The 12737-nt window shown below is 38.4% G+C and overlaps 2 protein-coding genes across 2 annotated transcripts; both read left to right on the top strand.

Annotated features, from left to right (window-relative positions):
* The first annotated feature begins 3668 nt into the window (after positions 1-3668).
* Positions 3669-7700, top strand: LOC122642223 (ATP-dependent Clp protease ATP-binding subunit ClpA homolog CD4A, chloroplastic-like). The gene is made up of 2 exons (XM_043835659.1): positions 3669-3814; positions 7095-7700. The coding sequence occupies exons 1-2, from the start codon at positions 3669-3671 to the stop codon at positions 7633-7635; spliced, it is 687 nt and encodes a 228-aa protein (XP_043691594.1). The 3' UTR covers positions 7636-7700.
* Positions 7701-11728: 4028 nt separating this feature from the next.
* LOC122642222 (protein ASYMMETRIC LEAVES 2-like) lies at positions 11729-12163 on the top strand. Its single transcript, XM_043835658.1, has one exon. It carries the CDS (start codon positions 11729-11731, stop codon positions 12161-12163), a length of 435 nt encoding a protein of 144 aa, XP_043691593.1.
* The last annotated feature ends 574 nt before the right edge of the window (positions 12164-12737 follow it).

Below are 12737 nucleotides of genomic sequence, written 5' to 3'. Positions count from 1 at the left end.
TTTACCAATATTGTCCAATGTCAAAATCGATCTTGTGAAACCCAATTTATTGCCACTTTTGATTGATTTTGACCGATCCAAATCGGTATTAGCCTTGATCAATCCAGGATTGTCAAACTAAGGGTGTCAATTTGGGACCGGAACCGAGAATAATCCAAATACCGTCCCGCTAAAACCCAGTACCGAACCGTCCCATTAGTAAATGGGACGATACTGGTATCTGATTTTGGTACCGAATGATAAATGAGACGGGACGATTCTGGGACGGGATTCTCAATGGTATAAATACCGAAATACCAATTAGGTACCGGATGGTACCGAAACTACTAGTACCGTTTAAAAAGAAAGAGTATATAAGATCTTTCTTTTTTTTTCTTTTTTTTTTCTTTTTTTTTTAAAAGGATAATAAGAATTACGACTCATTAGGGTTTCACTAATTGCCTTTTGAATACGAAGAGGAACAACAGGTCAATAGCCGTAGCTTGAAGTCTCTCCTCACAGAACCTGCTACAGTGCTACTCCCTCCTCCCTCCTCCCTCCTCCCTCGGCCAACTACATCTACCAGGTTCTTCCTTTTTACACTTCGTACTTCGTGCCATACTACCATGTGACATGTGTGATAAATAGAGTTTTGTTTGAAAAAATCAAAGGAGAAACACAACGGGGTTCTTCTATTTTGTAGGACTTCTCTAGATTTAAAAAAATAAAAAACTTATTACATGTGATCTTAGGTAGTTTGAAGAAGTAAAACAATGATTTCATAATTTAAGTTGCTTTATAAAAAACAGTAGACAACTTAGATTTCACGTTACCAAAAAAAAAAAAAGAAACAACTTAGATTTCATGATAGTGAAAAAATTTCACAACACTAATAAACTCGCCTTGTTAGAAACAATTAAACTTCTCTCTTTTTCTACAGTGCCTAGAACCGTTTAAGAACCGGTATCGTACCGTCCCGCTAGTAATCGGGACTGGGAGCTAGGTTTGGTCCCGTTAACTAAATGGGACGGTACTGGGATTGGCACTTTTGGTACCGATACCGATATCGTCCCGTTCCAAATACCGGGAACCGTCCCAATTGACACCCTTATGTCAAACCATGATTCTAGGGTTTTTGAGACCGATTTAGATCATAATTGGTAGGGACCGATTCAATCCCTAATTCCATGTTTTTTTAAACGTTGGTTGCAATTGTTGACTTTTGTGTGAGGCATCACATTAACATTTGCATTCTTTCATGGAAGAGGAAAGAACACACTGAGAAGACAAGATTTTGTGCTCAATCTTTGAAGGAAATTTTTGAGTTGAATATTATATTTTTAGTTGACAATTTCTGATCAAATCCTTTCGTTTTCCAAAATAAAGATACGATTAAGGAAGAACATGGATGAATTAAATAAGCAAAAGGGTTTGCCCAACTACATCCCAGATAATCTCACCAGTAGAACTATGAATTCAAGTTGTTATTTGCACGAAAAAGATACATTGAGAAGCAATTTGAAATGTACAAAATATATATAAATAAAGCACCTTACATGGCTAAGGTTCTATAGTTGCTTATTGTGATTGGAATAGTTGTCCCTAATTTATTTATTTTTTTGGGTAGAAAATTGCCCATGATAATATCAGGGTTACCTCCCTCATCGTCACAGGTTGTCGGTGATGGCCTCAGCAGATCACCACAGCAAGAACCCTAAACCCCTTCTTCCTTATCTCATGAATGGTTCTAGTAGCAGGGGATGGAGTTGAAGATGGCCTCAGCAGATTGCTACAGCAAGAACCATAAACCTCATCTTCCTTATCCCGCGAATGATTCGAGTAACAGGGGATGGAATTGAAGATGGCCTTAGCAGATCACTAGAACCCTAAACCGCGAATAATTCGAGTAACAGGGGAAGGGGTCGGGGTGTGAAGTTTGGGCTGCCCTATGGGCAAAATGGTAAGCTCACACCTCATTAAGGGTATATTTATCACTTTGAGGCATCAATGGCCAACACGTCAGCAACCAACGAGAAAGCTCTAACGAAGTGGGGCCGAGTGTAACAAATACCCTAAACTCAGGGGATCACACTATATTTAGGGCAAACCACAGGGGGTCACTATGTAATTTTCCCTCAAAAAAATGAAAAGCATGATAGATTTCAGATTATGGTGTTAACGTATAATGTAATAACAGGAAGAAAGAATGCCACCCAAATAAAAAAATTAGGATTCGACTTAGGGAGGCTAGTGCCTAGGGAGGGATCCAATGACGTTGGACTGCTGGGCACGTCGAGATGTGTGCTGCATATACATCCTCGTGCACCTAGCAGCCCAGGGCTGTTGAATGCCTCCCTGGGCACTGGGGTCCTTGGAGAGGAGCCTGATTTGAAAAGTTGAGGCAACGAGACTTTTGTTTTATTCCGTCAAGGTAGTTCCAAGAATGATACGGGGAAGAGAAATATTTTACTGTTATGAATTGACAAAAATGTCTTTGTTTTAATGTCTATTCGCATAGATGTTGAAATTTCCAAATTGACCCAACAACTATGTCCTTCATTAGTTCATTGTCTATATGGGTGTCAAAAAATTCCAGCCAGCCCAAGCCTGCCCTAACCCGTTTTGTGTTTTTTTTAATAACGTGGAACCCCTTAACCTGCTCGGTTTTACGGTTCAGGCCAGTTGCACTCACTCAACAAAGTGGACCTACATTACCTCCCTCCTATGTGGCAGTATAGGGAACCTTGTTGTAGTATTTTCATAGTGTTTGGCAGCCTTGGGTGAAGGCCCAATATTATGGAAGTGTTAGTTTCATAGGATCACACATTGGCAGCATGTTCATCAGCATAGTCGGAGGGTCTAATGGTAGAACTGGGCGGAGCAATTTGCAAGAGTATTGTAATTCATCGAATGTTATTCAAAACGCAATTGAAATCGCACAATTTTGAGTTCGGATGACAAGGTTATAGAAATTCCCATTTGCTTACTTGAAAATAAAGGGCATTGGGACGATCCGAATTGTTTTTGGCTTCCCTAAGAAACAAAATAAATAATTTGCTTATTTATCCAATTTAGATTGGTAGTGCTAATCGTTACGGACATGTGGCTGCAAACGGCACTCAAATCAGGGCTAAAACGAAAAAGTTATGGCATAGATGTCATTTCAGGCATTGTGGTTGACTGAGGTGCATTGAGAAAGAGTTACGCATGCACGTATTGAATCATATATTTTTGTGGCTAGGATTCTGCCATATCGTAAGATCCCATTTGAGTGGGTGAGATTGAAGAATAAAAAAGAAAGCGAGAAAGATTCTTGTATAAGCAATTTGTTTTTTTGGGTGAATAAGTATAAGCAATTTTATTAGGTGGTGTACCGCGCCTCGATACATCCTGCTGCATAGAAATACAACTGGGGTAATGTTTTACTTTGAAATATTTCAAATATTTCAATTTTCAAATTTCGTTTTGCCTCTCTTTTTGTTTTACTGTGAAATATTTCAAATTTCAAATTTCATTTTGCCTCTCTTTTTGTTTTACTTTGAAATATTTCTGTTTTTTTTTTTTTTTTTCCGGTAACCTTTAAATACCCTAAACTATAATTTGGATTCGTTAAAGCTGGGATTTCCATTTTTCTCTCCCGCTCTTTCTCTCCTCCATCTCCTTCTCCTCTATGTGTTCGTGCTGAAATCATGGCTTCTCTTGCTCGTTCTGCTTCAGTGTCTGGTGAAGAAATCAGAGAAGAGGATAATCGTCGTCCTTTTGAACTCTTTCTAGAGGATACTGATCTTGGCCTGGAGTTTACTCCTCTCTCTCCTCGACCTCGTGCTCCTAATATGTTCGATATCTTCACGCCAATGAATATAAAATTTGCTCTTGAAAGACCATTTCTCTCGCTGAGCATTACCATCAATAGCGGATGAATAGTGAAGATCGAAAGAGCTATAGAGGCGAGTACAACCAATGATCTAATTTGTAGTGCTCCAATGATTTCTCTTACCATTACAATCATATTTATAACCAAAGCTGAATATTTCAATTTTTTTTTTGTGAGTATTTCATCCTTAAGATGCTGCAGCTCAACCTTTCTCTCTTCTTCAGTCAAAGGTTGGAGCAGATCCACTCTGTGGTTGGGAGCTTATACAACTAGAGAGCGGATTTGCTCCAACCTTTGACTGAAGAAGAGAGAAAGACTGAGCTGCAGCATCGTAAGGGTGAAATACTCACAAAAAAAGAAATTGAAATATTCGGCTTTGGTTATAAATGTGATTGTAATGGTGGGAGAGATCATCGGAGCGCTGTAAATTAGATCGTTGGCTGTGCTCGCCTCTACAACTGTTTCGATCTTCACTATTCATCCGCTATTGATGGTGATGCTCAGCGAGAGAAGTGGTCCTTCGGGAGCAAATTTTATATTCATTGGCATGATTTCAGTTGTCTTTATTTTGGTGATCTACGTGTCAGTCCATGTAGCCGAAAAGGCTATTGGAATAATACAGCGAAAGGTACAAAGCAATTACTCCAGTTTGAACTTTGAATAGGTTTTCTTTTTCCTCTCTCTCTTTCTCTCTCCCCTTTTTTCTTCTGGTGCAGCATAAGAGGCCTTGCAGTAATCCGGCCACTAGTCTCAATTGGTTCCAAGTAGTTTTGGCAGGAAATTTTCTCTTATAAATTTATTATACTCATGATTCATGTGCTATAAATGTTCAGCTGTAATATATGTGGTCACAATGCAATTCGACCAAGTATTCTTCTTAGACTTGAATGCTTGTTGAGTTTGGATTTGATCCAGTTTCAAGTTTCAGTTTTTAGCATCTAATACTTCCAATATTCTCCTGTTTTGAATACCATTTGGTTATCTCAAGATTTTTTAGCTTAATTGAGCTTATCCTCTTTTGATGGCTGCCCCATTGAGATTGAATATAGATGCAGTTATCCTCTTTGAATTGCAATGATGGAAAATCATTTATTTTAGCACCATTCCATTTAATGTATTGGATTAACTAGACGTTTTATACTTCATTATCTAATCTTGTATTCTTCTATTTTTTCAAATAATGATTTTTTAAATAGGTTCCTTTTCATTTTTTGTTTCCATGCTTCATCGTTGTTTGCATTGTGGGTATTTACATAAAAGATTTTATAGCAAAATGTCTGCCTTGTAGTCTAGTTCTTACATGTTTTCGATAGGAAAGTGCTGATAGATAATGTTGATATTATTTGCTATTGGCTTATGTTGTCTTTGAAGTTCCAGGTATAATATCTTATCCTTCAGAGTTGTTGTGTACATTAAATAGTGACTGTTATGTGTGTTTGGTTTATCGGTAGAAAGTTTATAGACTAGATTTGGCTTTCTATGAAACGTTTAAAATTTTCTAATAGGATTTATACTATTATGCATTTTATCAGCTGGGATTGCACGAGGATCACTTTAAACAGATTGACCTAGGGACCCCGAAAACCAATAAATAGTTTAGCTTTTCTCGTCTAGAGGGGGGCCAATCATCTTTCATTATTCTCACTTCACAGCTTTCCTCATGATTAACAATGTTTAAAGGTTAAATTTCTAGTCCTCTCCCTAAATCTCACCTTCAAGAAGGAAAGGTAAACAGTCTCTGTATGAAGAAACAAATCCCTGATCACTCTCCTTCATTTGTACTTCCCTGCCAAAAAAAGCAAGCAGGTTTCAATTCTTTACTTGTTTTTGTGGTGTTTCTTCTTTTTGATTTTGAGCTTGTTCTATGTTCTCTATGCTGCTTCCAATATATGCTCTACTGGCACTGTGCTCCCTATTAGATTGACAAATTCCAAGTCTTCCACTAGAATTTATACACTAAAATCAGACCCTTCAGACCTACTATTATTCTGTTATTCGTTATTTTTCTTCTTCAAATCTAGTTTGTGTCCTTTTTTTCCTGCAATCTTGTCGCAAGCTGATCTCCCACTGGATTTCACTGATTCAGGATCAGCACTGCATTAGATCCACGACACACTGACTATGCAATTTCAAGACAAACTTTAGCATAATAACAAGGAAGTTATTTCAAAACAAACTATGAGCTACACTGCTACTGTGCTACACATATCAACATATAAATGCCTTCCAAAAGAACTAGTAATTGACAATGTTTTGCAATTACTTATGTGGATTACATGACAACACAAAAGGGGTCGAAATAACCAAATGCCTCCCACCCCTCCTATTTGATTCATATGGTTTGACAGCCATATGCTGCCTAGCTTGTATGAAAACCTCCCCCTTCAAACTGTGGCCCATTGGCTACATCTGGTGGGTTTCCTATCTCTTTTGGCAAAAATAATACTAAAAAATTTTTGGAAAACTTTATTTTCTCATAATGAAATGAATACCCTATATATTTCGAATAATTGATCAACACATAATTTTATGAAACAAAACTAAATCGATAACTAGAGGCTGCATTCATGTAAAATTTCCCCCACCCTCTAGATACCATTTTGTCATATTTCATTGATGTGTTCTCCTGCGCTGCTTGGTCAGATAACCCTCTCCTCTTGTATATATATATAACCATTAGTTATCCTCTGTTTCAGAACACTGGCAAGAGAAATCACAATAATAATTTTTCGCAATGCAATTCCCGAATTGAACATTTCTGAGTATCCTCTTTCTTTGGTCACAAAAGAAACAGAACCAACTATTGGCACAAGAGGAGCTCTTTTGGGCATCTCTGCATCTATTTTACATAAAATCAACCCAATCAAAAGGCATGATGATGTTCAAATACAAAGAGTACCTACTCACACTCTCTTTTCTAGTCTCCATATTCTCATATTCAGTCATTGTCTACATTGTCCTCGCTTATTCTGGTCCGACTTCCTGCCATTCATCTTCAGGTCATTGTACATACACTTAAAACCTGAATGGATGATAACAGGGTGGTGTGGCAGCATGGTTTCCCATCTTCAGCCACATGTTTCTGTTTACAGAGAATTAGAAACTGGTCAAGATCCCTAAAATTGCAGAGATAACTATAGTAAACCTGAGAGCCATTCAATAATAATTAGTGGCAGCAATATATACACATGATTTGATAAAATTGTTCCATAGTTAAAGAAATCCCCAAAAAATTACCCAGAACACAACCAGTTTATACCGGATTTTTATCTGCTCCATTTCTGACATCTAATGTGGGAAGTAGTGTGATTGAGAAGGGAGGTCGGCGGATTGGATTTGATCTTGACTATGATGAGAAGGATAGCAGCTATAATCGGATAAAGAGTCTAGTGACAGAGGAGCTCAAGCAGTACTTCAGACCAGAGTTCCTGAACCGGTTGGATGAGATGATTGTTTTCCGGCAGCTCACAAAATTGGAGGTGAAGGAGATTGCAGACATAATGTTAAAGGAAGTCTTTGTCCGGCTGAAGGTCAAGGACATAGAGCTTCAGGTGACAGAGAGGTTTAGGGACAGAGTGGTTGAGGAAGGTTATGACCCAAGCTATGGTGCAAGGCCATTGAGAAGAGCAATAATGAGACTTTTGGAGGATAGCATGGCAGAGAAGATGCTTGCAGGAGAGATCAAGGAGGGAAACTCAGTTATTGTAGATGTCGATTCCGACGGGAAAGTGACTGTGCTAAATGGAAGCAGTGGTGCTCCTGAACCTGCAATTCCTTTGTAACCTGCCAACACTGATCTCCCAGCAGTATATGGCTTATATCTTTATTTATATTTTCTTTGGTCGAAAGACTTTTACATTGGTAGTCAAATGAAAGTAGATTGGTAGATGCCCAAATTGTAAGGTTGTATATATCACACCATGCAGTGGCCTTTTTCTTTTTTTTCTTTCATAGGCATTGGTAAAAGGATGTACTTCGAATCTTTGATTCAAATTGTTGCTTAGTCAGGAATGAACAGTACACAAATCAGTGACGAATCTGGGTTTTTGTTTTTGATGTTCTCGACTTGAGCTTTAAATTTTTCACAGTTTATTCTCTGGAAGGGGTCCCTGGAATGAGGACCTTAGTGTTGTAAGTTCTGAAACAACTCTAATCCTCTGTTGATACGATTCACAGGAAGGGATCATATCCTGTGTGGTGCTTTTTACATACTCTTGAGATTACTGGTTAATGAACCTACAAGGGGACATTCTTACATACTTTTGTCGTTCTTATGACCTATGAGACTTTTCCCTTTCCTTGGTTCTTTCTCCCATCTTGTACTTCATGTACAGAAGAGGTTTTTTTATTATGTCCCAAGGATGTGTTTCACCTGCTCAGGGTCTCTAATGGGGAGTCGGAAAAGGAAATTCTGGCAATTCTGAATGAACTGGTAGATAATGGGTGAGACTTCAATCAGCTCAATCCCCCAACTTTTTCAAGTTCTGTGATCTCTTATTGCTGGTTAGTGGAAATTGCTTCTTTGTGGTGTCTTCTCACCAATTTCTCTCTGCTGACAGCAAGAAGACTAGTTTGGCACTTCAGTCTGGAGCATTAATTCTTGAACAGATGATCGTACACCACATTACGTTCCAACCTCATAAAAAGCTTTGAAGATGGACAGCAATTTGAAGCAGTCAGTGCATCACCATCAATGGTTGGCATTACGGTGGCTTCCTTCTTGTTGCTGTTGGCTCTTCTTCCAAACTTACTAAAGACATCCAAAGATCACAAGGTTAGCACCTTAAGCAAGAGCAGATAGGAGTCAGGACAATCTTATTGAACTCATAAATTCTGTTGATTTTATCGAAAGATCTGCTACTTTCACTGGTGGGATGAGGTAGATCATGACATTGCAGAGCTTGGAGATGGATAAATTGAATAGTGTGGATGTGATGCTTTCTTTTGGATGGCAACAGGAAGGAAAATTGATTTTTTTAAATCAAGTTCTAGAATGCGTTCTCATGGGCAACAAAATCTTACTGCTTAGTTGGTTCTCCTAACACTTTCCTTTCCCTACCTCATGAAACCCACCTTTATTTTCCTTCCAAGATTTGTTCTAAATTAGATTCTATTAGTTCTAACTTCTGGAAAGGTGTGGATTCTGATTCTTATAAGTGGTGCCCTACAGGATGGGATAGAATATGTTGTTCCAAGTCCTTTTTTTGTCTTTTTTTTTTTTTTTGTTGGGGGGGGGTGGTTGGTTTAGGGTTTTTTGCTTAAACCAGCTTGGAGACTTTTGACCGAACCTGATCAACTATGGGCAAGAATTCCCAACGGAAAGTATTTTCCAAAATCTGGCATTTTTCATCATTCTGTTATGACTTTTAAGGGTTCGGTTATGTGGAGAGGGATTCCAAAGGTTGTTCCATTTCTTCATGCAATAACAAACATGCAGGAAGGTGGGGGGGAGGAGATGGTGTTTCTATTAGGTTTGAGCGGGTGGATACCTTCTCTTAGTAACTTTATTAGATCCCAATTTCTAGCATATAGAAATTGAAAAGAGATGATGGAATGCTGTTCCACACTTCCTCTTTAAAACCCTGAAAATCCATCTCAGTTGCGTACCCTTCAAATGATTTCTGGTTTTGTTCGTTGAGTAGCAAACATCTGATGTTTTTTTTTCTACTGAATTAGCTCTTATATGGCTCTTACTAAGCGAGAATGGTACGAGTATTAGGTTCTTTTCTTCTCAGTAAGGTTTGGAATTATGTGTGGCATTTATGTATACATCTTTAGTTTCACTTATTTTTATACAAGCTTTTAAGTGGTGCTCTCTGTGTCAAGAATAAAATTGCAGCTTTGCTACACCTCTTGGATTGAGATGAGTTTTTGTTCTAAGGTTCTCTGTTTGAATTTGTTCGAGTCTTTTATCTTCCTCAGTCTCTATGTATCTAAATTGGAATGCCGTTGTATCTTCTCTGTCTTAGCTATATTCTTTCATCTCCTATGGATTTGTTGTTAACTCTATTGTGTTTTTAAGTAGTCGAATGTTAATCCTGAAATGTTAATAAGAGTGATTAATAAAAGGACCTATGATCTTCACCTCCTGCCTAGCTCATACCTGTATTCCTTCATCAACTGATCAATGCAATGTTGTTTTAGCCTATGATCGATGAGTACTGAGTGTGGATGCCAGTTGCAGTTTGTAGTGGCTATAAATTCTAGTTTTGTAGGGAATTCTCAAGAATAAGAGCTTCGGATCGAGATTATACCAAGGGTTGCAGGGAACGCAGGAGCAAGGGTGGGTGCATGTAGAAGTTTGGAAAGATCTTAAAGAATAGATTACCTAATGCATGCAGGGAACAAGAAAAGGATGGTCTTGGGAAAACTTCTGTTTACTTTATGACATTTCTACGGAATGAACAACTTTGATTCGATCTTTATGGGTAATTACTTGATTTTATTGTTCCAGAATGCGAAATCGACTAGAAAATTGCATATCAAACACAACCTAAAAAGGACAGACCTGTGACTTGGAAAGCTAGGACTGAGAGGATCTCAGCCTCTCTGTGAAGAGTGATTTTTTTAATCTTTTTGTTTAATTAACAACGGCTAGGGGATTATCAGTCCCATGGCCAACTGTTTATTTAAATTTTAGAGCCTTAATCAATAAGGGAAAAGGCTCTTTGAGCCGTGTTGGAATCCCATTCTCATACGTTCTCGTATGAGAATGGGAGTGAGCCGTACAGATGGCATTAACCATTGAATGGATCCCCACATGGTGGATGCCATATTTGCGTCTCACTCCTATTCTCCTGAGAATCCTCGCAGTTACAACCATGTGCATTGACAGAAATGCCACTTTACATTGTTCATCATGGGATTCTATTAAAAATTAAATATTAAAAATAAACAAAATGTCTATATTACCCCCCATCGGATACATCTTCCAACGTCCAACTCTAAAACACAGCCTTGCAACCATTAGATGGTTGCCAGGCCAGGTCTCACCATCACAAAGCTTAGAATCATTTCGGAAAATTCTATAGAATTCGATCGAGAGCGTTCAGAGCGTTCTTTCAAGAAGAAAAATCTATCTATCTAATCTAAGATATAGAAAGAGGTTCTGTTCTACTCTTATCAAATTAGAAACTCATTCCGAAAAATTCTAGAGAATCCGATCGGGAGCGTTCTTTCAATCAAGAAGAAAAAAAGGAGGAGCGACACGAAGGCCATCTTGCAGTAGAGAAGTTTCACCCACGGGATCCATCGCCTCCAGCGCAAGCGAAGGTAATATTAAAGTTGTATGAAGATTTCATTATTCTTCGATCCTCGGACTTCTTTCTAGGTTTTAGCCTTTCCTGTTCTGTTCGTTTGTCTGTAGCCTTTCCTGTTCTGTTCGTTTCTCTTACAGATTTACTTTGATTTTGCAGTAGAGAAATTAATAGAGTGAGAAAGAAGTTTCCATCTGAAGTTTCACCAGCGGAATCAAGATTTAAAGGTGAGAGATCTATCACTTCTACACTACTTTTTAAAAAAAATATTATTTTGCTTCTTTTATTCTTGATAGCCTTATGATCTCCAAAGTCTGAAACAAAAGATTCGAAATCTTTTAGATTATAGATACATAGGATCTCAACTAATTTGAGTCGAAGATTGCAATGACTCAGTCTAAACGCAATTGATTTTTCAATCTTTCTATTTTATTTCTGTTAATTGATTCTGGAAGAGGATTAGAAAAGATCAGAGGTTCGATTTTATGTTCGCAGTTTTTCTGCTTTACACTCCATGCTAGAAGAAACCTCTCTCTCTAAATCTTTCTGCTAATTTGCTAATTTGTCCGTCATCTTATGTGTTTAAATTTTAAAAATCTTACAGAATCAAAGAAGATAAATGGCGTCCTCGTCCAATTCTCCGCGCGGAGTGTGCAAGTTTCTTGGGCGGGAGTGTACAGTAGATTGTGTGTTTGCTCCATATTTCCCTCCAGACCAGCCAACAAAGTTTGCGAATGTCCATAAGGTATTCGGTGCAAGCTACCTTGCCAATCTAATCGCAGACAATACCCCGACGTATAAAGAAAGTGCAGTAAACTCTGTGGTGTACGAGGCAGACGCGTACGGCTCTGTTGGTATAGTCACCTACCTAGAACACAAGCTTAACCATATCCGGTCTTATGTACCACATCCATCAGCGATGCTCCCTCTGAGCCATGAATACCTTCACTATCAGCCAAACATGTACACAGAGTTATCTCTCAGCACCCTTCTTCCAGCATCGCACCCTACGGAATTCCATCGCCACAAGCGCAACAGCAACAACAACGGATGATGGAGGCGCAACATGTAGCGGTAGTTGTAGCTGCTACAGAGCAATATGAGATGAGTGGGAACTACGCACAACAGCAGCAACAGTAGGTTCAGCCACAGCTGCAGGAGCTTGACAGGTTCAATAGTCCCTTTAATTGGACTACTGGAGTTGGTGATTGGACCTACTAGAGTTGGTGTGGATCTGAGCGATGAGGTTTACAACCTTCGTCTGTCTTCTTAATTCTGGTCCTGCTCGTGCAATTCCTTTTCTCGGTCGCTCGTATTCGGTTTTACACGTGCAAAACGTGCGTGCAAACAGAATATTGGTTGTACGTAGTCTTGCAAGTCAAAATATTATAATTTAATCTTTCTAGAATGGATTTTGTTCGTATGTAACGAATCCACGAAGAAAACTGTAAAGGTATTTTTGACTTTGAATATATTTTATTTAAAATTAAAATGGCTATTTTTTGTTCTTTCTTTTTAATACTTCCCCCCTAATTTCCACGAAGTAGTTAGGGTAGGATTTTGCAGAATAATGATTTTGGTCTATGTTCCCAGAATGACAGGTTTATTTATGGTGTGATTGTGAGTCC

This window comes from Telopea speciosissima, chromosome 10, assembly GCF_018873765.1.
Source record: "Telopea speciosissima isolate NSW1024214 ecotype Mountain lineage chromosome 10, Tspe_v1, whole genome shotgun sequence".
NCBI classification, from domain to species: domain Eukaryota; kingdom Viridiplantae; phylum Streptophyta; class Magnoliopsida; order Proteales; family Proteaceae; genus Telopea; species Telopea speciosissima.
This window is presented reverse-complemented; position numbering and strand designations above follow the sequence as displayed.

Coding starts and splice junctions, on each gene's coding strand:
- LOC122642223 (XM_043835659.1), top strand. CDS start 3,669: ATGGCTTCTCTTGCTCGTTCTGCTTCAGTGTCTGGTGAAGAAATCAGA. Junction 3,815..7,094: donor CGACCTCGTGCTCCTAATAT/GTTCGATATCTT, acceptor AAAATTACCCAG/AACACAACCAGTTTATACCG.
- LOC122642222 (XM_043835658.1), top strand. CDS start 11,729: ATGGCGTCCTCGTCCAATTCTCCGCGCGGAGTGTGCAAGTTTCTTGGG.